General features: G+C 41.1%; 1 protein-coding gene across 5 annotated transcripts in view; it reads left to right on the top strand.

Annotated features, from left to right (window-relative positions):
• The window catches only part of SETBP1 (SET binding protein 1), a 267,775-nt gene extending 248,161 nt beyond the window's left edge, over positions 1–19,614 (top strand). For 4 of the 5 annotated variants that reach the window (XM_063319825.1, XM_063319827.1, XM_063319828.1 and 1 more), the window contains 2 exons: positions 10,868–11,035; positions 16,589–19,614. In XM_063319825.1, the coding sequence (XP_063175895.1) occupies positions 10,868–11,035; positions 16,589–17,145 (725 nt within the window). In that variant the 3' untranslated portion in view covers positions 17,146–19,614. The remainder of the gene's footprint in view (positions 1–10,867; positions 11,036–16,588) is intronic. The other variant, XM_063319829.1, reaches the window with a different exon arrangement.
• The last annotated feature ends 4,049 nt before the right edge of the window (positions 19,615–23,663 follow it).

Below are 23,663 nucleotides of genomic sequence, written 5' to 3' on the forward strand. Positions count from 1 at the left end.
AGTCCTATATACCATAATGCTAGCTAACTATTAAACTTCTTTGTTGCTGAGCTTAATTGGCAATAACATTGATGGTCTTACCTATGCGTTTGTTTGAATAGGTTTCAGTTTTCATACTGCAGTCAATTACTGTGGTTTTCAGAATGAAAGGTAAAAAAATACCCTATATCTATTGATCTGAAATACAGAAAAGGAGAGAGAAGAAGAAAGATATATGCACTCCCAGTGTGCATTATTTTTCATCTCTGGTGCTGATAAAGCAAGCACTCATTTTAGTGATAAATCAGCATTAAAGTGGGATGAATGGACTCAGATATTGAAACAAAGCCAGCACGAAACCTTCTAAAAATAAAAACTCCTCTGTTATAGTCTCCTAGATTGCAGGGTATACAGGGAGTTCTATTAAGTGCTGAGATTTTACTTCAAATGCATGTCATACAGTATTTCTCATTGTATGCACTGGGGCTTAGCTTATTACAGATAAAGAATAAAAACAAAATTACTAGGCTGTCCAGTAGGGAGAATGTTAGCTTAGAAGTCAACAGTCTTGGATGGTCTTATCAGCTCTGTGACTTTCAGCCCATCCTCGTCCCACCTGTCCCCAAATGCCTACCGTCATGGTTTAGCCACCTTTGCTTGTGGCTGAGGTGAGTAGAAAGGTGTGGACCCCTCCAGGGGACCAGTTCAGATATTACTGGACTAAATTAGATGGTGGAGGTGCCCACCAGTTTCTCTTGTTTTCCTTTTGTGTAACAGTATAGGTAGCTGGGTTCAAGCAACGTCTCTGGTGCTGTTTACTTTTCTAACACAGACGTCACCACAGAACTACTTAAACTGGTGTAATGCAACTATAACATTTCAGTTAGAAAGAAAAAGAATATCAGCTGAATTTGTGCATCATACAGATATTGTCTTTTGCTGACTGCATACACAGGGAGAATGATGCCTTACAGTTTCTGGAGGAGCATTGCGCTGTTTTTTCCTTCTCGGTGGAGGTCTCTTAGTTGAACTTGTTCAGCAAGACTTTTGCTAATTATTTTGCTAACTTCTCTTAGATTTCATCACTTTTTGTACACTGGATGTGCCTGAAAAATGACTCCACCATTACACCAGCCCAGCCGTTGTGCCTCATTTGTCCTCCCCCCACCAGCAACTTGACTCTTCTGCTCATGCTTCATCCCAGCACTCTCCTACCAAAGCTGTCAGTGTCCCATTTAATCTGTGATAAATACGAACTGCTCCCAACTCCATTTGCCTAGGGAATATCAACTCTATCTGCCACGTTTAAAAATGATCATCCCTGTTGTTAAGAAAAACAACAACTCAAAACACTACCCTTGACTTTTCTCATTACTTACGGACTGAAGTTTGCCCATCTGTCTTTCCCTAGCTGTGTTCTTGAGAAAGAAATCCTGTCTTCTTTTCCTTCCTCCCCAGTGAGCACATCCTCATCCACTGTGACAGCTCATCTCAGTGTGACTACTCATCTCTAGGTAGTTCCTTGCTCCTAGCTGCAGGTCTTTTTATTTCTGTCCCTCAGCGTACCTAATGGCTTTTTATGCCTTAAAAAAAAGCCCTTTATCTCGCTTTTCCACCTAACCATCCTGCCTCAAACACTTGCTTTTTCATTTCATCTCTTGCAAAGATTTTAATTTTTCTCCTTCCCCCTCTGCAAGAGAATTTAGTTCTTCATCACTGTGTATTAAATGATTCATTCGCTGAGATATTTCATGGCAAATTTCATTTCTCCAACACCATTGGTCTCTGTCTGTCTCTCTTGATTCTGTCAGTCTCCAACAACTGTAAACTGTAACTTTCTGCTCATCTAAAAGTTTCAGGCTCTGAGCGAGAAAAGCCTTTGAGTCTAAGGCCATTAGCAAACCCCTTTAGCTTAAATCCATGTTCACAGGGTCTGTGATCCTGGACCCTTTGACTCTGAATTAGTCTCTTGAACCCTCGAGTTTTTCTCTCATTAAAGTTATTGATTGCTGTCACCCACATATAACTAACATGTTCTTCTACTTTGATCCAGCTTCTAATGGAAATCCTCATTTCGCCTGTTCATCACTTCCTGGCATGACAAGATCTGGTGGTTCCTCCCATGACATTTTCAAAGCCCAGTCCCCCTCTGTTTGAAGGGCTGGGGGCCTGGGAAGGGCCTGCAGGGGGGCTGCCGGAGGCTGGGTGTGAACACGCTTACAGCCCCCTTGGATTACTGTCCCCTACTGCCCTGGAATATGAGCTGCTTCCACCAGTTCCATTAAATTTTCATCTTTGAGTACAAGAAGGACTGAGCTTCCAGACACGCATCACTTCGTCTCCCGTGGCTGAGGCTGCGCGTCCTTTATTCCTCAGTCTTCTGACTCAGACCCCCTCCATTTTCATGCTGGCAATATGCAAGGAGGAGGGAAGCGAAAGAGATGGAGTATCCATGATTCTTTCTGTACCAGTACAGGAAAAAGCAATCCTGAGGCAAAATCAAAAGGCAAAGCTCAAGAATACATCTCCTAGGAAGTCTAATTCATTACAAATATAGGCCTGAAACAGGCAAGAGGCTGCTCTTTGCAAATTTCAAATTGCAGCTGATCATCATCTTAGCTGGAGGGGCAATGGAGATTTGAGACTCATCCTGGTGATGAGCTAAGTCATAGAATCATAGAATCATCTAGGTTGTAAGGACCTTTAAGATCATTGAGTCCAACCATTAACCTAACACTGCCAAAACGACCACTATAAGGCTTCCTTTCGTTTCCTCCTTGGGTTTAATTCTTGCATGGATAACGCTAACAGATACATTGCTTTCAAACATTGCATGTCATTGTAGGCTGCAGGTTCCTGCAGCTCCACACAGGGTCCCCCCTGGGACCCACCTTCCAAAAGTGGAAGACAATCTGAATCAACGCCAGATGATTCTGATTTCTACATCAGAATGTAGCAACAGCAGCCGCTCTGCTTGCTTAAGTAACGCCTTGCGAGGCGTCAGGTATGCAGCAGTTGCCACTGTGCTCCCTGTCAGGAGACACAATTATCTTCATAAAGAACTGAAGAAGAAGACTTGCACCACGTTTCTTGAACTCAGGCGCAGGATTCACCCAAGTAGAAAGGAATGGCAAGATGCATTTAACCTCATTAGTTTCAGTAGGGCTGACTTTGTGCAATCCATCAGTGTACAGATACATTAGGGGAACTAAACTATTTCCACATCTCATTTACATAATGGATGGGATGTGAAATGAGTCCTATGGAAGAGAAGTGCCCCGGAGGCACTAAAGTTTATCACAATATGTAAGAGTTCTTTTAGATCATTGCATTAAATTTCCACTAACAAGATAACAAATTAATTGTCTGTATTACTGTACTCACCCAAAGCGGATAAAGTGTATGATTTCTGCAGAGGAAGGCAGCTGTTTAAGACAGCTTGGTGGTTATAGGAGGAGGCAGAAGAGATTAGTATGTCCCCCAGCATTTGCGTGCCATGATGCCAGCACTCCTCCTGCCCCTTTAAGAAATCTGGCTCGTCTCTAATCTGATGTTGGACTTGAGCTTTATTAGTGAAGTGAGGGAGAATGAGTAAATCAACTGTATCAGACAAGCCTCAGGACATCTGGAAATTGATCATTCTGCAGAAATAAGCACTCTGTGTTTATTAGCTGGGAGTTCATCACTATCGCTTCTCTTTATCCAATTCCTAAGAGATTTCAAAGCTATCATCATAGCATTAGCTCTTCTGACTGTGCTACTGCAGATAAAGATCAGAAGATCTATCTAATGATGGCTTTCTCGGTCTCCCTCTTTCTTTCTCTAAAGCTATCCTGATCTAAAAAAAAAAAAAAAAAAAAAAAGGTAGAAGTAGGAAAATAGCTGGGATGAAATAAAGCAGTCTTCATGTCTTAAATTTTTGCCTGTTGGCAATAGAGTAATTTTTTTTCATTATTCTACAGAAACTTGGTTTTATTCAGGGGGACACATCTTGCAGAACAGAAAATCCCTTATAGAAGAGGTGGAATTTAAAGTTTCTAATATGGTGATAGAAAAGGGAGGAAGATAAAAGGACCTAAAGCCATAAAGCAGTGCTGTACATTGGAAGTACAGTTATTTTTAAATGATAATACACGTCAAATAGAAGCCAGGGAAATGAATTCCATAAGTTAGAAAGGTAATAATATTACTTTAAGAAGAATAATTACTTTCCTTAACTACATTTATCACATAGTAATTCAGTTCTCCCTTCTGGAATATGATGCAATGCCAAACTTTTGACTGATTTATTTAAAATCAGCCTTAAGAAAAGATTCACCCAGATACGAGGTTTCTTCTGGTTCCTTATTCAAAACGGAGGAGTTATCAAAATGCAAATACTATGACTAACTTAATGTTTAGATGTGCATTCCTGTACAGCTGCATTGCACAGCTACATTGTGCAAAGACACTGGGAGAAAAATTGTCTGTAAGGGTTTTCCGATAACAGTGGTCAGATGCATAAACAATTTAAATACAGCTGTGGATTTCCAGAAATCTGTGGGGAGTATGAAATCCAATGCAATGAAATCACTAAAGAAAAACTTTCCCTAGAAGAAGATTCACTAAGATCAATATTTATCAGCTGATTTTCTTGGTTTTCCAATGGCAAATTAACATATATTATCTCTTTTGAACTGGCACTTAGAGTTCCAACCTGGGTGTGCATTGTGCAGATTCTGTTCACAAATAAAAGAAGAACAGGTGGATGTTGTCCAAGAACCTTTCCATGTAAGCACAAGATGAGGGAAAAGAGATGAATGCAATAAGCAGAGTGAGCATGATTTAACAGTAAAGAAAGGATAGTTAATTAATCCGTTTGTACAGAGCCTAACACAATGGAGCTAGACCACATTACTTGCAACTCAAGTACTTAATAACAACAACAATAATGGCTAGGCCTTTAAAATTAATGTATTAATTATCAGTCAGAGCTCATAAATTGCTTAAACAGTGAATTAAGAATGTCAGTTTTTTATCCAAAGTATCAGAGGACCCATAAATTTTCAAGAAAAGGGCCAGTTTCACATCAGTATTGTGTTCCCTCAAGCACGGGCTTTCTAACAGTCTGCCTTGAACTGCTTCTCCTGATTCACTCTTTTACTTATGGTCATTATGATTATTTATTTATAATCATGCCATCATTTTTTTTGTGTTCTTGGTAGTCTACTTCATGTCTTCCCTTGCTTTTGAAGGTAACTTTTGCCCTTTCTCATTAAACAAATAATGATTCTTTTCCTCCCTGCTTTGCCACCTGTTGCTCACTTGTATTTGCATGTAGTGTTGTCTGTGCTATCAGTAGGACTCAGGAAAGTTAAGGTATGGGTCTTTCATGGGAAGAAATGGGCTCTGATTTGGAGGAAATGCACAGAGATCATCAGACAGGCAATAAATAAGGTCTGAATCAGGCCACCTGTATACATTATCTTGTTCTCTCTCTGGCGCAGTGACAAAGGATAAAAATACACTGGAACCGTGGATGTGTGCGTGTGTGAATTTTAAACTCTTAGCCACGTGTGATGACATTGCAGATGATTTATTTTCACCTGATTCAAAGACGGGTTGAACGGGGGAGTTCTCATACATAAGGCCTTCTGAAATAAGAAACCCAAATGAGAAGAAAAAGTCCAGTGAAAGGTGATGATACCATGCCAGCAGGTCTATCGATTCAAGGGGTAGACCTCCCACCACTGCAGGGTGAATCACAGCTTTGCGAGCAAATCGTTGCACCTCCATGGGTTTCCAAAGGTGACCCTGAGTCTTTGTTTGCATTTTGATATCTGTGAAAGAAACTTGATGGTTCTTCTGTGTTGGCTGGTTCTGGTCCATAAATTACTCCTGTTTCTCAATTTAGATGAGAATTTCAGTGAGGTGAGTGATATAGGCTGAAGAAAGCAAGTGCCTAAAACAAAAGACAGATGGCCAAACCCATGATTCACTGGCGATGAGCTGCAATTGGGCCACATAGACTTTAAAGTAATTCATTACATTTGTATCTCTTCTGTAGGGGGAGGATTTTTCTCAATGATTTGTATGACCTTGCTAAACCCAGATAGGTGGTAATTGAGCAGCGACTACTTCTTCAGAAGAAACAGAATAAAAATATTGAAAATATTGACTCACCCCAAAGGCAGTAAGCAGCACTTTGGTCTTTGACCTTTAAGCATCCTAGGGTAGTCAATAACCTGGCTGTTAGATGCTGTGCCTGCCACTGATTTTGATTTGGGAGTAGTTTAACCTTGAACCAACATCCAAGTAACCACGGCAACAGGAAGTCGGCCTCTCCATCCAAGGAGTGGGAATCCATAAATCAAGGTCCCTAATGCAAACACTGTGTGCAGGTAGAGATTTGAGAGGATAAGTGGTTTGTGAGGGATTACCTTTGAAAAAATGAATGACTGTCCCTTGATATGTTGAAGCACAGCTTCAGAGAGACTTCTTTTTTTTTATCAATAGAGGTCAACAGGTTACAGCTGCATGTTTTCATATGGCTCTTTATATGGGCCCTTCAGTTTAATTAGAACCAGATGTTGAATTTATGAGGTTGTTAGCGTTATTGTGTACCATATGCACATGCATGTATGATACACATATGCACATTTCTTGCCCACAAACTACATTCATGAATAAATTACGTTAAGGCTCAAACTCAAGCACTATAAAGTAGTGAAACATCGGTTTTGCATATGCACAGTTCCATAGCGCTGTGATCCCATAGGCATGTTCACTTCGTCAAATATCCCAGTTATTCTATGGGACAGTGCTTTATTCAATGTATAGCGCTCACCTAGCGAACAGCTATTCGGTAGCTGGATTTTCCTCTTGCTATTCAGCGTGTGACATCATGTCTCATTTATTCCACATTTCTAATCCTTGGTGTGAATAGATGAACATTTCATGAATGTTGATCATTTTCTTTTCATAGCACTGCTCTTGAGATGAGGGATATATTATTGTTCTCATTTGCAATAGAGAAGCAGAGCAGAGAGAGGTTGAAGTTGAATGGATGCAACGTGCGATACTTAACACTTCGTTTGAGGCTCTGGTAGGATGTGCAGTCTAATAGACAGAAACTCTTCTGCCTGTCTCCACCAAGCCATTACCTGTAATTCTGTCTCGCTCCTGACTATTTCTGCACTCAGACCCGTTCTCCTCTGTTAAGTCCCAGGCTGATATTAGGTCACAGGTCCATCAGGACCCTTATCTCTCACTGGCCCACTCTGTAGACCCATCTTTCAGATTCCTCTCACCAGTGCAGTTCTGTGCCTGAGTCTTCTGAAGATTTCTTTCATAGTTTCTGAGACAACCCATATCTCTTGATATTTGACATTTCATGTGCAACGAACAAAGATAGGGACTGTTCATAGCTTCTCCAAGCTGCAAATACAAGGAAATGTCGGTTTGTACCTGGAAAGGCTGAGCGTAGCCAACAAACATAAAAGTTTGTGCAGCAGTTGCTGGCTCTGCTTTCAGATCTTCTTGATCTTCTGGGAAAGGTATCACAGTATTTGTGGGAAGTCTTTGAGGAACTACCAGGTACTGTCCAGGTGCAGCCAGGGATACCAGTGGGGGCTTACTGCTGCAGGGAACAAAGGCCCCCATCTGCTGACCTGACCTGTTGTCCAGGGAGGTTTGCTGCTGTTCTCGGGCTTCAATCAGGGAAATTGTAGAGACATACCAAACCAAATCTGAGTAGCAAATCAAAGCAAGCAAAGGTGGCAGGAGGTTTGCATAAATAACCAAGGAGCTCCTGAGTAATGTCAGACATAAAAAGAACAAGTGATCTGGAGAACTATAGAGACAATGTCCAAGCTTTCAGGGCTGGGCTGAGGAAGCCAAAACCTATCTCGAGTTTAATCTAGTGAGAGCAGAAGGGCAACAAGAAATATTTCTACAGGTATGTAAGCATCAAAAAGAAGCCTAGGCAAAATGTGGACCCACTGTTGAATGGCGCAGGGACCCTTGTAGCAAAAGACCAGCAAAAGGCTGAGTTACTCATTGTCTTTTTTGCCTTGATCTATGCTGGTAAAATTGGCCTTCAGGAATCCCAGGCCCCTGGGACTGGTGAGGAAAGGAAACTTACCCTTGGGGGAGGAGGATCTGGTTAGGAAACAGTTAAACAAACTGAACATACATAAGTCCATGGGACTTGACAGGATGCACCCAGAAGTGCTGAGGAAGCTGGCTGATGTCATTATGAGGCCACTCTTGATTATTTTTGAAAGGTTGTGGCAACTGGGAGAGGATCCTGAGGAGCAGAAGAGAGCAAATGTCAGTCCAATAAGGGCAAGAAGAAAGATTCAGGGAGCAATAGTCTGGCCAGCCTCATCTTATTCCACGGGAGGATGATGGAGCAAATAATCCTGGAAGGCATTTCCAAACATATGAAGGAAAATAAGGTGATCAGGAGTAGAGTAGGGATTTTCCCCTTTTGAAGGGAAAATCATGCCTGATCAATCTGATGTTGCTTATCTTGACTTCAGCAAGGCTTTTAACAATCTTCTATAACCTCCTTACAGAAAAACTAATGAAATAAAGACTAGATGGAAGTATACTGAGATGGACTGAAAATTGGCTGAACTGCTGGACTCAAAGTGTTGTCATCAGTGGTGCAAAGTCCAGCTAGAGGCCAGTCACAAGTGGTGCACCCAAGATGTCGACACCTGGGCCAAAAGCATTTAACATGTTAATTAATGACCTGGGTGATGGGGTAGAGCGCACCTTCAGCAAATCTGGAGAAGATACAAAACTGTGAGGAGTGGCTGATGTGCCAGAGGGTCATGCTGTCACCCACGGGGCCCTCAACACTCTGGAAAAATGGGCTGACAGGAACCTCATGAAGTTCAAAAAGGACAAGTGCAAAGTCCTGCACCTGGGGAGGAATGACCCCATGCACCAGTACCTGCTGGAGGCTGACCAGCTGGAAAGCAGCTTGGCAGGAAAGGCCCTAGGGGTCCTGTTGACCGTGATCCAGCAATGTAACCTTGCAGCAAAGGAGGCCAACAGCTTCCTGGGCTGCATTAAGAGAAGCGTTGTCGGCAGATCAAGGGAGGTGATCTTTCCCATTCATTCATAGAATCATAGAATTGTCTAAAATTCATCACTGGTGAGGCCATACCTGGAGTACTGTGCCCAGTTCTGGGCTTCTCAGTACAACAGAGATATGGACTTCTGGGACAGAGGCAAACAAAGGGCCACAAATATGATTGAGGGGCTGGAACATGTCTCCTACGAGGAGAGGCTGAGACTGGGACTGTTCAGCCTGGAGAAGAAAATGCTTAGGGGGGATTTTATCCATATGTACAAATGTCTGATGGGGAGAGTAAAGAAGGTGGAGCTAGATTCTTCTCAGAGATGCCCAGTGACAGGATGGGAGGCAGTGGGCACAAAATGAAACACAGAAGGTTATGCCTGAACACCACAAAACACATTTTTGCTATGAGGATGACTGAGAACTTGAACAGGCCACCCAGAGAGGTTGTGGAGTCTCCCTCCTAGGAGATGTTCAAAATCTGACCAGGGCAACCTGCTCTAGGTGACGCTGCTTGAGCAGGGTGGGATGAACTAAGTGATCCCAAGGGAAGCGTTCCAATTTCAGCTGTTCTGTGATTTTTTAATCTTCATGTAATTTAATTTCCAAAATCTGATGTATTTTATCTGAGGCCGATTTGCAGGTTGAGATTTGAAAAGAGAAGGAATTTATGAAGGATTAACTTTGAAAAAAGAAGGAGTGTCCTCGATATGTTGAAGCCCAGCATCACAGAGACTGGGAGAGGTTTTCATAAGTTGGCAATGGCACAACACCTCACCCTACCAGACTTTTGCTCAGGTCTCATGAGAACAGGGCTACTGGATTTTTACAAAGCAACAACTGCTAGGATTTTTCTAAAATGGGCAAAAAACCTCCCAGTCTTACTGTAAAAAGAGACAGGCATTTTAGCTGCCTTCCTGCTTAGTAAACTCATATATTTACAGATATATATGCAATATGTATACAAACACATAAACTTACTGAAATATTTCATATAAATGGGTGGATACATATTCAGGTGTAAGAGGCAGATATCTAATATGTAGAATTTCGATCCCATCAGTTTAAATTTGACACATTTACAAGCAAACAAAATGGGTTCAAATTATAAGAGAATTCGAGAAACATTGTTAAGGGAGGAATCTGCCAGCCCTGAGTGCATAAGTTTTATTTCTCTGGAATATTTGACCTCTTCGGTATATTTCTACCATTCATTTCTTCTGCATTGTAATCCCTAGGTAGAGAAATGTATGACAAATTGCTCTTTCTTTTAAACTCCCACCTGTTTAATGAGTTGTAAGGTGAATTTTCTTTAGGAAGAGGATTCCTAAAAAATAAGTGTAATGTGCTTTAGTCACGGAATTGCGTACTGAAGCTGTTCCTGATGCCTGCTTCTTACTCAAATGAAACACCCACTGACTCGAGTCATTATAGAAGAGAAGTGTGTGTGTGGAGAATAAACTACCCAGAGAAAGACAAATAGACAATCCCACTAAATATAGATATGAAGTATGTCTGTCTTTATACATATACAGAGTTTTGTTTTGCTTGGACAATAAAAAGTAGTAATGTGGAATTATTATGTTGGTTTACCATTGTTTATAGACATCAGTAATGGTACATCCTGAAGCAAAATTATATTAAAAAAAAAAAATAAATCATGATCCTTGCTAGTAGCAAGACCATATTACAGGCACACAAACTGGAAAATACGGAATATATCGAGGTAGGAAGGACATCAACTGACTACTCTTTTTCAGATATTCCCTAGGCAGGTTGCTTTATCAATATTCATCCAAATTTGGTTTCCTTGCCCAGGAATTGCAGGTCCCCACTTAAAAGCAGACCAGACTTCACTTCATAGTAAAATGGAAAGTTCTGCCTGTAACATGATGACCAGAAGGAAACCAGCAGCTGTTGACAGTGTTGCAATGCCAACTCCAGTATTATCTCTCCTACCTTCATCAGCAGCAACATCTGAAGCAGGTAATGTTGTTTCCCTCCAACACCTCTGTTTCTTCCCCACCTTCTTCCTTCTGGCACTGCACTGAACAATACGTGCTTGTACTGCTCTTCCTGGTTGGAGAAGTAGCTGCAAATGTGCATATCTAATGTGATAATCAGGCTGTAATTTTTCTAACACTTTCTTATCGTGATCGTATCTTGGCATATCGAATCTATTTTGTTCACATACCACCACTTGTGCAATAATGAGGACACAAGTAGCACCAGCCTGTATGGTCTAGCAAGGGACTCTGAAGCAAGACTCTTGGGTTCCTTTCTCAGCTCCGTTGTTCATTTATTTGAATGTTCCCATCCACATAGCATGAACATGCCGAATACACAGTGAATAGCTAAGGAGCAACTGAGATTTCTTTCTGCATACTTCAGTGATTTTAGCATAATATTCTGTCTTGCAAATGCGAAATTGTCCTGGGCAATGAACAGTGATTTAAAATATATCAGAATAAATAAGCCAGAATAGCATGTTTTTCAATCAACTTATATTTTGTGCTTCTATTTTGAATCAGATCAGAAAGGTGATAGCTTTATGGAGTCAGAAATTGAGGCAAGTCATTCAGACATCATCATGCCTTTTCTTGGGCATGGATAGAGAAGTTAATCTTGCATTGTGTCTTAATTTCGAATGAATGGGGAACCCACAGTACATGCAGCCATTAGGAGTTTCAGAGTCTTGTCAAACCTGTGATTCCACATTCACAAAAAATGTATTTGTATCACTGAGTTGTGGAATGATTACTTATTTAATTATGCAATTGAACGTGCTTTTCAGTGCACTCCTTTTGATTTTCCTCTCATTTCCTGAATAAATAGTGAAAACAAGGGATCCATGCTGTAAAGTAGCCTCTATGAAGCTAAATTTTTATATTAAAAAATACGGATTCTCTGTTTAGCCTTTAGTACTTTCCTATTTATAAACTAAGGGCAGATTTTTAATGCAGTAAAGAAGGAAAGCACACAAATATTTTATGATCAGTTTCATGATGAAAGTGTATGCTTGACGGCATAGTTCATTCTTTCCATTTTCAGAAGTCTAATTAAATTGTTGGTTTATCTGTAGCCCAGATGTTGAACCAATTTAGTGAAAACTGAAAGAAACTGTGTTAATGGGAAAACAGGACAGTGCTATGGGTTTTCTGTAATTAATAGGGAGCTCTTTGAAAATTCCTCCATTCAAACCAAGTCGACAAACTGAGCTCAGATGTTGAGCAAACAATCTTCTCTGTGCCATGTTCTTGCAAGTGGCCTCAGGCAACTCCGAAGGGATCAAGAATGACAGGCAGTAAGAAGTATCTTTAGTGCTACAAATATAACAAAGCCATCCAGAATAAAGTTAGGGGACCAATGGAGAACTTCCAAGGAGTCTGACCTGCCTGAGTTCACCTTCTGAGTCAACACCGCTGTGCTGGAATGGGTTCTCCAGCCTGTGTTAAGCTGCCATTGGAAAGGTATATTTTTGGTAGAGATTTCTCTCTTTGCCTCAGAAGCTATTTCTAGCATCATATCAATCCTCCATGACTTCCTGGCATGGCCTGTGGCCATTCCAGTTTGTCTCTGTTCTATGAGAAGGAGCCTCACCGCACCTGTGTACCGCAGGGAGGGGAGAAACACCGGGGCTCCACGTCCCTTGTTTTAAACGTGCAACATTGGGGGTTTTTATGACTAACACTGGTTCTTGCTTGTCTGGGGTAGCTAGGTGAGGTTGTTTGGAGAGTGGGACAAGGCTGAAGTACAAAAGGCTGTGCTGCATCAAGTATTTCTAGTTTCTCTTCACTTGGGGATGGATTGTGCCAATTAACTTCAGGTCTTCATGGAGCCAGCGCATGGCCCTGCAGCCTGGGGAGCTGTGCCCAGGCAGCAAAGTGTCCCCCCTGCTGTATCCCCAGCACCTGGAGGTTGCCATCGTGTTGTACAATCTCTGTAAGAGCACAGTCCCCTTTTCTTATGCCCGCATGCAGACATAGCGTTACTATTTCCTACTTCCTCTTCAACCCCTTTTAGACAAATTCCACCAGATGGAGTTAGACGAAAGTCTTCCTCCCAAAGCAAGATTTCCACATGCAAACAGCACAGTATGGGTGCGAAGAGAACAACAAAGCCTAAAAACAATGCAGGCCAACTTGGGTCCAGGGTTGAGCAGGGTCTGTCTGGATAAAATGGAAAAGATTAGTACTTAGCTTTGGTTTTCAGCAGAGCAGTATATCACATGGCATTATAGCAAAATATTTTATATCAAAGATTGCTCACCAAGAGCTTCCAGATGAGTTGATAACACCTAATGGCTCTCACTTCAATAGTGGTTTATTTTGGCAGATCTCCCTGATATTTTGTCATATGCACACCTCATCAAATCTTCCCCCTGCAGACCCATCAGACTCTTTTCTGCATAGTCTCCATACTCCAAATGTAGAATCAGATGTCCCTGACTCTTAACAGTCAAAATAATACTGGGTTTCCTAATATCTTCTTTTAAAAGCTTGACTTGAAAGCGTATTACTTATTCAGCACATGCATTCTAACTATTGTCAGACTATGTAATACAACTCAAATACTTTCTAGAGCTTGCAAGTTCAGAGGCTTGCTAGGAAGAAAAGCAAAAGCATTATTAGTAGTTTCTAACAAGCTTCCTAAGAAAGTCATAAGCACCCCAAAGCATTTAGAAAAAAAAAATAAAATAGTGCAGGTGCAGTAAGCCAGTATAGAACAGCATGGAATTTTATTTTTTTTTTTTAATGAGTTTCACCCCAGAAAGAAACAGACTGTCAGATTGCAAAGTTTTAGGAGGGCAAAAAAGTATCTAAACAACATGAATGAAGACACTGAGAGTGGTGTTCAGCTTATAGATTTGCATGTAAGTGTAGATATCTACCCATAACTATCTGCATATGAGTAAATTTTGGAGAACTAGGCAGTTTGGCAGAAAGCAGATGCCTACCTTTGCTCCACTCACTGCCTATTCACCATCAGGCTCCAGTCAGGACACTCAGCTGGGGTGACCTGGACCTCTTGGGTGCTTAAGACACCCATTGGATTTGCCAGGATGGACAGGAGACCTGCACCTTCCTTATCCAGCGTCAGGGTGTCGGAAGAATGTCCACCTTAAACTGCATTGGGTTCCCATTTTAGGAACAGAGGTCATCCTCCACCAACTCTTCAGACCAGATCTCCTCTGACTGTGATGGGGTGATAATACTAAGCTGCAGAAACAACCGACTATGGATAAGTCTCAGTAAAGACATAAAAACTTTGCAGATATTTGGATAATGCTTTATTTTAAATTCATTTCCTGACCTTTGGTTTACTTTCTTTCCCATGAAAGTTGAGAGCAATGCCAAGTCTCCTGATTTCACCAGAAACCTTGCAATTTTTCCTGTATTTTGCTAAAATTCCCCTCTCCAAGATTTCCATCAGCTGAAAAATTTCAGCTCTACTTTCTGTAAAAAAAAGGCACCTTGAATATGGGAATTTTTTTAATAAAAGTCTTGAAAATGTGCCCTAACAATGTCAGTAAAAGGCAAAAGGTGGAGACTGAATATGAACAGTGTGCAGGATGTTTGATTTCTTAAATCTTCTGACCTGAAGCTAGTCTCAGGATCTGGGAGGGTCTCAGAATCGAATGCTTTGGGACTATATATGCCAATCACCAGTGAGGCTAGATGAGAGTAATCATTTTGTGTAACAGGGACGTAACCTTATTTTGATCAGATGACTAAGAAATAGCTTGTGGCCACTTGCCCTTAGGGCTCTTCCATCCACACTTCTTAGGGGCGACCTACTTCAGAGGAATTTTGTGCAACTAATTAGCTTCTCCTGAGCAGCTTGGATATTTCATTTCCTTTCTCTTTTCTTTGGTACCAAAATGACTGCATTCCTCTTTTCCTTTGTCCTCTGTGAATCACAAACTGCAAGTGGGTTTTATTTTTCTTTTTGGTGTGGGGAGTGGGTTACATATGGAAAATGTATTTTGTTTTGTAATTAATGAAAAGCAGACTTTGGGAAGTTGGCCATCCAGGTCTTTATTTATAAGAGAGCATATGTCTGTGTTTTGTTTATGACTCACTCCTACTTCTAGCATTGTAACTTGGGTTTGTTTACGCAAGCTCTTTGCTGAATCCAAGCAACATGGTGGTATAAGAGCCAATAATTTATGTTCTCCAAGGGGGGAGGACAGTGAGTGAGGCTTGTACGCCGAATCTGTCATAGCCTGTAGTGAGCAAGAGGAAATTCTACCACTTGACGGCTCCTGGTTATCTACAGAAAATGCTACAATAGCAACTTTATTTAAACTACTACTACAAGATTAGCCTGTTAGCATGAAGGGAGTGATAACCCCTAAATGAACCTTTCTCAAAATCTTTGCTGCTCTGGAAACTTCAAGGATTTCAAACCCAAATGACTGCTTGACAGTCAGGTGTAAATTAAGTTTGCAAGTAGATGTGGGCTGAGGTTAATTTAGGGGGATGTTTTATTCTTTACTGAAAAGAAATTCTGAACTCCATCATTTCTTTTCCAGCAGCACAGAATGGATATCTTAGGAGTGAAAGGGAGCACCAGTTATTGCAATAGCAGATTTAATACGTTCTGTTTCTCCCACAAAGGGGTAGTTACCTATAATCCATGTGCAAATCCTGAATTTCGAACAGCTGCCACGTTTGGTATAGGACAATGAGACAATTTAAGAAAAACAAGCAAGGTCTCATGTCCTAAGCAAAGGACCAGGAGCCAAGAAATGCTGGGTACTCTTCCCAGCTCTGACAATGACTCACAACATGACCTTGGCAAGAGACTTAACTACTTTGGACTTCATTCAGATCTAAAGTAAGCAATCTGAACCAAGAGTAAGCTTACTTCAGGGGCCATTAAAGTCAATTATATGACTGAGTAGTTTCAGCTAGTATCTGTGGAGATAATAGTAAAGAAACTCAGGCAGGGGTAATGAATTTGCCATGGGTGAAGTGACCCACACAGCTTGTCTGTGCCCACTAGTTTCAGTAACAAACACTTTTCGTATGATCTGGCATCCATGGCAAGAATTAAAGGCTGGGGTGAGGCTATGAGGAGTATGTGTTTGGGGTATAGAGGTTTAATAATTATTGTGGGCCAATATGACAGCTATGCTAAGCAGCGCTTCCTTTCCTCCCACTAGAGGTTTAGAAATAAGAATGAAGCAAATCCATGGAAAAACATTGCTGTAGAAAACCTTTGTTGCTACAGAGGAGAGGAGAGCTGTAGAGAAATCTCTGAGGACTGCTTAATAGTCAAAGTCATGTTTTAATCTAGGGCAGTAAAAAAGGAGGTAGCAGCAATTCTTCTGGGATTGTAATAAATAATCTCGTAACATTTTTTGAGTTGCTTTTTTATGCAGAGTCCTTTCTCACCACCATCGCTTCTTCAGTAGTCATATTCAGCCTACTGAGCTTGAAAGCACCTAATCTTCATGACACTGAAAGCAGGCAAAGGAGGGTTTCCATTCACTGTTGTTTGACCACCCCTGTTTCTGTTCTTTCCTCCCAACAGCCAACCCACCACTGAAAAAAAGGTTCAAGCGCCGTGAAATTGAAGCAATCCAGTGCGAGGTGCGCAAGATGTGCAACTACACCAAGATCCTGTCCACGAAGAAGAACCTGGATCATGTGAACAAGATCCTGAAAGCCAAGAGGCTGCAGAGACAATCAAAGACAGGCAATAACTTTGTCAAGAAGCGGAGGGGGCGTCCCCGTAAGCAACCTCTCTCCTTTGACGAAGACTCCAGAGACCAAATGCCCGTTCTGGAAAAATGCATTGACCTTCCCAGCAAAAGAGGTCAGAGACCGACACTCAACCCTTTGATATTGGAACAAGCAGCCACTCAAGATACAATCATGGCCACCATTGAGGCTGTCATACACATGGCTCGAGAGACACCACCTCCACCACCTCCTCTTCCTCCTCCCCCTCCTCCACCCCCTCTCCCTCTGCCCCGGACGCCCCGGCTTGGGAAAAGGAAAAGCAAGTCCCTGCAGGAGGAAGAGGAGGACATGAAAGTGAAGCGTCACCGGAAAGGCAGAGGGAGCGAAAGCGAAGGCCTTCCTTAAGGCCAGCGCACCCCGTTGGTTGTTGGGTGCCAGTGGTGGGACATGCCGGAACTTAGGGGACTGGACACATGCAGTCCGCTTCGCCCCTGCGGCAGCACCAGACTCACTCATCCCTTTGGCGGCCAGAACTCATTTTGGAGAGCTGTGCCAGCCGGGACTCTCATCTTCCTCTTCATCACTTTGGCCTCAGCCCCCCCCAAGGATAGAGGAAGAAAAGGTGTGGAAAAGAAGGGGATATAAGGGGGGCAGGGGATATATCAAAACTCGGAGAACTTCTACTTTGTAGAGTTTCCAAAAACTATTCAGCATCTCAGTATTGCTGTTCTCATACCATACCTGGAGGAGGGAAGTCGTCCTCGCAGAGAGCTGAACATTGTCACTAGGGCTGCATGCTCGACTCCGATTCTGTTTGGCGGGCCAGGTGAAACTAAGAGTAACCATACCATAGCAGAAATCACTGTAAAAAAGAAAAAAAAAAAAGGAAACAAAAGAAAAAAAAAACAACAAAAAAATAGTGTAATTTTCTCAACTGTGATCTTGGTTATAATTTGTTTGATTTTTTTTTTTTTTTTCCAGTTTTATATACCTACCAGGCTTTGGGGCAGCATAACCCAAAATGCCTGACTCCTGCTAGAACTATGTATTTCTTTCTCATTTACTTGCCTAGTTACAACTAGCTGCAATATAGGCAATAGAAAAGTAGAGCCTTACACGTGTGCACACTCATTCAGAGTGCTATCCCAAGGAACGATGGAATATCACAGCATTTAAAATAAGGTGTACATGGATATTCGGTTACAATAGCATGTTTCAATGAAGCAACTTGGCATTTTCAATGGCATGGGAAAAAGGAGTCATCCATCAACCAAGTTGTTTTGATGCTCGGTACATATGAGTAGAGAACAGCAAGACACTTCTGGGGAATATAGTTATAGTAAACATGGACAAAATCACCAAAAAAAGAATATAAAAAAGATAAAAGAAAAAAAAAATAAGAGAGAAAAAAATAGATTAAAAAGACAGGGCCCAAACCTACAAGTTCTTACCACCTTCAATTCCCAGTGAAATTGATGGGAAACCCAGTATCCGAATTATTTGCATTGGGTAGCAATGCCTTGATATGTTATTTTAAAGAAAATAGATAAAGTAGATTGTTTTAAAAAAAATAGAGAACAAAACCCTATGGAAAATAGGTCCTTTCTTGGCAATTATTTCTTAAAAAAGAAAAGGAATAAGTGTTCTTATCTGAAAATAAAAATAAAAATGTTCAAAGGGTATCACCACTGCAATTGTATTAATGCCACTTTGGACATGTTCTCCAAGTTGTGGTTGCCTTAATAAACTAAAAAAAAAAAAAATTTTTGTACATAATGTAATTATAAAGCTCTCAGTCTGCATGGATGCAAACTGTGTGTGACAAATCGTCTCTTTAAATGGTCAGTTCAAATTGTACATTTCTCATTCGAGTTGTACGTTAGCCATTGATTTAACTTGGGTAAAATACTCAAGTTCCATTTCCACAGCCCAGTTAAAATGTTTAACTAAAACAAAGACTGAACATGAAGCTGTTCCATTGCAGTAACAATGCTTTTTAAAAAAAAGAAAGTCAGTTGTTGAAATCTGAAATAGGTACTTTCAAATTTATTTTATTTCTTTTTAAAGTCCTTCAGTACACTCAACACCTGGCATGGCAAGATGGGTATTAAAATGGGAGGGGGGAGGGCAAATTCCAGCAAGGGAGTGGGGATTGGAATTATTTAATGTTTCACAAGCCAATTGCTATTCCCTTTTTTGAGAAATTTTTGAACTAGCTTATTGCCAAGGAAACTGCAAATAGCACGACACTAAAATAAGCAAAACAACAAACCCAACAAAAAAGTCCCCACAAAAAATTCTTGTGTTTCTATTCTGCTATTTATTTACAAAAATCATATGAAGACTATGGTGTTAAAGGGACACTGTAAACATACAGCTCATTATTTTTAGAGACTGATTTTTCTTTTGTGATAGCACCTTAGCTTATTAAAACTGCATTGGGGTTTGCATTGGGGATGGGGGGATGGGAGGAAGTGGGGATTTATTGATTTTTTTAAAGGCTGGAACAAATCTTGAGATCCTATCTCCTTAAAACTGATAAGAGGGATCACAGAATTTTGTTTCCAATTTATTTTGCATCATTCATCATACTCATTTGCGCTTTTTGTTTTCCAATTAATGCAGCTTAGAAATAAACTGGCTGGTTGATCGTTCTTTTACAACCAATTTTGCTTTTCAGTTGTCTTGAATTATCACGGTGTAATTGATGGAAGTTGTAGGCCTGCAGAAAAAAATGGTTAAGCCTCCTTGAGCTCCTTCCTGCTTCCTTAAAAAGCATTGGACTGAGGTTTAGTTGATTCGGAAATCGTTTTTTTCCATCTCTCCTTTGGGCCTGAAAGTAGGTGACAGTGTTGCTCAAAATGCAAGAAAAACTCTAAGTTTTGTATTCCGGGTAGCCTATAAGCTGAAACTAAGACAAACAACAACTTATCTTTGCTTTTATCTCCAGTGATCTCTTTATTAGCATGAAAGGACATTTCAATGTGTAACGAGTGGATCAAAGGTCTGAAAGGACCAAATTCTGCCATTGAACGCCCATTGGGGTTTCAAGACATGTCAGACCTTCCAGCATGAGGATAAGGGCTGAAATTGGGATGGACCTTTCTGGATGCACTGGGATGCAACCCCCGCCCAGGGAAGGATCACTGAACGGCTGCTGCCTCCCATGCTCCTGAGCTTTGGGAAAAAAAACACTCCTAGCCTTCCAAAAAGTACAATCCAAAATGCTGCTAGAGGCACCGTGCTTAAGGAGAATGTCCACTCAGAGGGTACAACCCCATATACCCTTCACTGAGCAAAAAAATTAAGAGGTCCTTTTGGTCCTAGAGAAACTAAGGGTAGCATTCAAGACTTGGTAGCTGCAAGCTGTCATCGTAGGATGGGGCCTATCCAGATGCCCACAGTTTTTTTTCCGCAGCAAGAAGGTGCTGGTAGAGCACGATGCTGCTGTACAGCCTTGGCTCTTTGTCCAAACAACAGCCTGGTGCAGCCGGTGCTGTCTGGCAGGAAGATTAGCTTGTTAATTTGTATGAAAGCAGGCTGAAAATACTGTTAGATGGCACTCATAATTTGTGTTCTGCGTGTTGCATAGTCTATAAATATGATAAGCAAGTTGCTGACAGAATAATATTATAAGGCGATGTACTACATGCAGATCATAAAGGATTTAGTTTTAGGGCTTAAGGCTAAAATCCCACTCCTGCAGTTTATTACCCAACAATATTCCAGTAATGAGCTTTTTGATTTTTTATTTTTTTCCCCTACCACTAGGAAGATTTACTGAGGAACTCTCTAAATTCTCTCCACACATTACCAAGAACTGTATAAAACCGGGGTGAAAGCCCTTTTTCTTATTAAGACCAAAAAGACCTTTCAAACACCTCCGCTGTGTCACAGATTAACACACATTTTAGCATGCTTCAATAAAAATGTGAAACAAAATCACATGGCTGTGAGCCATATGAAATGAGGCCATGGGTTTGCATCCTCTCTGTGAGTCTTGTATTCCTCAACCCAGGATAAAACCAGGAGTGGGGACAAGCGTGCCGGGAGAGAGGAAAAAAAAACAACGAACCACTTGTGTCTCCACAAGCTTCATACTGCCAGTTTCTTGAGCCCTTCAATACTAAATTTTCTGTGAAGCACCTTGCATGTTTTTGGGTAACTGTCAATTAAAAAAATAAAAAAAAGAAAAGAAAAAGAAAAAAAGTAAGTGATAATAGCCATGGCTATAGTCATAGCCATAGCTATACCATAGCTACTAGGGTATCCTACAACATGGCCCATGACTCTCCACTTGACAGCAATGCTTTGGACCATTTGGGTAGAACATTCTGATCGTGTTGTTACATTTTTTGGGTAGTTTCTGGTGCAAAGAGGTGCTGGTTTGTCATTGGGGCTTCTGGACACTACAGCAATACAACAAATAAACAGGAATCGCTGTTCCGTACAGGAGGATTTCCCCATCTCTTATTTTCACAGGCCCTGTTTCAGGACTGCACTTAAGCACATTTAAGCGGTGTCCTGAAGACTAAAAAAAACAACAAAAACAGACAGGAAAACAAACAAGAAAACAAACAAAGCCAGGATGGTTTTCTCAATTGAGGAAACAAACATTATGCCCCTGCAATGCCTCTTCCTTCCATATCATCCAAAAACTGGGGTGCAGCAGTTCTGAGATAATTAGAAGCACATTTCAACAAAAGACACATATTTGACATCTCCTTAAGATGCTTGCCTAGGTTGTACAAAACACTACATAATAAAAAAAAAGAAAAAGAAAAAAAAAATGTAAAAACATGAAAAGAGCTGCCAATTGGACAACATGGGGAAGCAGTTCGATCCCATGTTGGTTTGTTTTACTTTTCTTTTTCTTTATTTTTTTAAGCTATTTCTTAAATAATAAATGCACATGAAGTGTTAAATATGTATATACTGTATTTCAAAAAAAATTAAAAAAATCAAACGAATGGGGCACAAGATTGTTCTATAAGTCGTGCTGGCTAATTTTTAGTTTGTATTCATAAGTGGTTTTTAAAAGCCTTTTTTAAAGTGTAATTTGCATGTTCTACTTTGATTGTATGTAAACATATTTTAGAGCAAAAAAATGTATTTGTATTTTATTGAATATAGAGGCAAGAAAAAAAACTTGTACATTGTTTGAAATGTTCTTTTTGTAACAGTTTTTATTCATGAAGCATTTTTGTACATTTAAAAATGGATATGGACTTGATGTTCTTTGAGGCTTAGATACATCTGGCATGCTTTAATGTCATGCTCCTTCATGATCTTAGATGTTGGTTTTTAAACATTTTTTTCTAAAACAAAGCTCAGTCTTTTCGCTACCAAATCAGGTTAGCACAGTATAGAGCACTTAACTAAAAAAAAAAAAGAAAAAAAAAAGTTAATCCTATTCATATGTTATTCATTGTGTGAAATTAAAGGAATTCAATTCAGTCTAACATGAGTTGTGAATTCTTTTGTCTTATTTTCCATCTGTTTCCCATCACTAAGGAGTTTAATAGCTTTTGGGATACTAATACCATGCATTCACAAGCCCTCTTTATGGTAATGGAGAAAAACATGCTTTGGTTCTGTTCTTTTTTCTTTTCTGTATTTTTTTTTTTGTTGTTTTCCCAGAATATCCTTAAAAGTTAAAAATGGACTGTGTCGTGGGCCCCATGGACAAAAGAGGGATTCACACTTTGAGGCTGTTGCGTGTCACCAAATGAACAGAAACATCTCTGGTCCAAATTGTGTCCCCAGGCACCGGTACGGTAGTGCTCACCGCCCAGGTGGGATTTCTACTCCCGAAGCAGATGGAGCATCCCTCTCCAGATCCCTGCAGGGAAGGGAGTCCCAGGGGCTGGGTTATGGATGAGGGGATGATGGAAGCCAACCCTCTCCTCACCGAGCATGAGAGATGAAGGGCTGTAGGCCGAGGGGTATTTTCCATTCTGTGAAATCACATGCTGTGAGCATGGGACGGGGAGTTGGTTGCAGCATGGTTTGAAGTTTCTTTTCCAAGTTGCTGCTGAGAGTGGTCAGCTGCCATTATACAGTCAGCCTCAACATCCACAATCTCCTCGGCAGGAACACTAAATTTCCTCTTTTTCTTCCTCCTCAGAGAGGATCCACCGTCTCCCCCAAGGTCTTAGCAATGTGTGCATGGGAAGTAAATCTTGTTTCCTGGAGAAGGCAGCGATGCTCAGGCAGGATAGATAACTTAGTGTCCTCTCATGTTAGTCCCTTCTGAATCTTTGCGTGGTGGGTTGGATTGGCGGGAACAACTCATCCAACTACAAAGATGACCCCTCTGACTCTGCTGTTACTCACTGTTACTGAAGTAGAGCTGCTCCAAGGATCTCAAACGTGAAGAGGCTTTTTTCTTTCTCCTCTTTCTCACTTTAACATATGCACGGCCTCAGCATTTGACAACAGTTTGCAAAAGCGCTGACATCTTCGCTCACTGTTTTTATCCAGCTCTGTGATGTATAAGCCACTGGTCTCCAACTCTAACCACATTTTTGTAAAAGGCCTGTGGTAAGACTCCCTTGGAAGCATCTGCGAACTGTCAAGTTTCATGCTTGCCGCTGTAGTAGCTCAGGACTCATCCACCCTCCCGCCAGCTCTTTTCTGAGATTTACCTCCCACCACCACTGAGCTCTGCTGTACTTTTGTGGTGTCACCTTGCAGGCGTGATGGAGCAAGGCTGGGAGAGCAGCCGTTGTGAGACCGAGAGCCGGGGATGCCGGGTTTCTGTCATTCGGGGGCTGGGTGGGTGAGGGACTCCATTTGTGAGTTTTTCATGCTTTTTTGCCGCTGATCTCTTTTTCACCAGGCCGTTGACACCACGTACAGCATCAGAGCACTATATTCCTCACCAGTCTCCTTCTGGACAGGGAGGAGTCTTTGATCAGCAT

Source organism: Chroicocephalus ridibundus, chromosome Z (genome assembly GCF_963924245.1).
Source record: "Chroicocephalus ridibundus chromosome Z, bChrRid1.1, whole genome shotgun sequence".
Classification (NCBI taxonomy): Eukaryota; Metazoa; Chordata; class Aves; order Charadriiformes; family Laridae; genus Chroicocephalus; species Chroicocephalus ridibundus.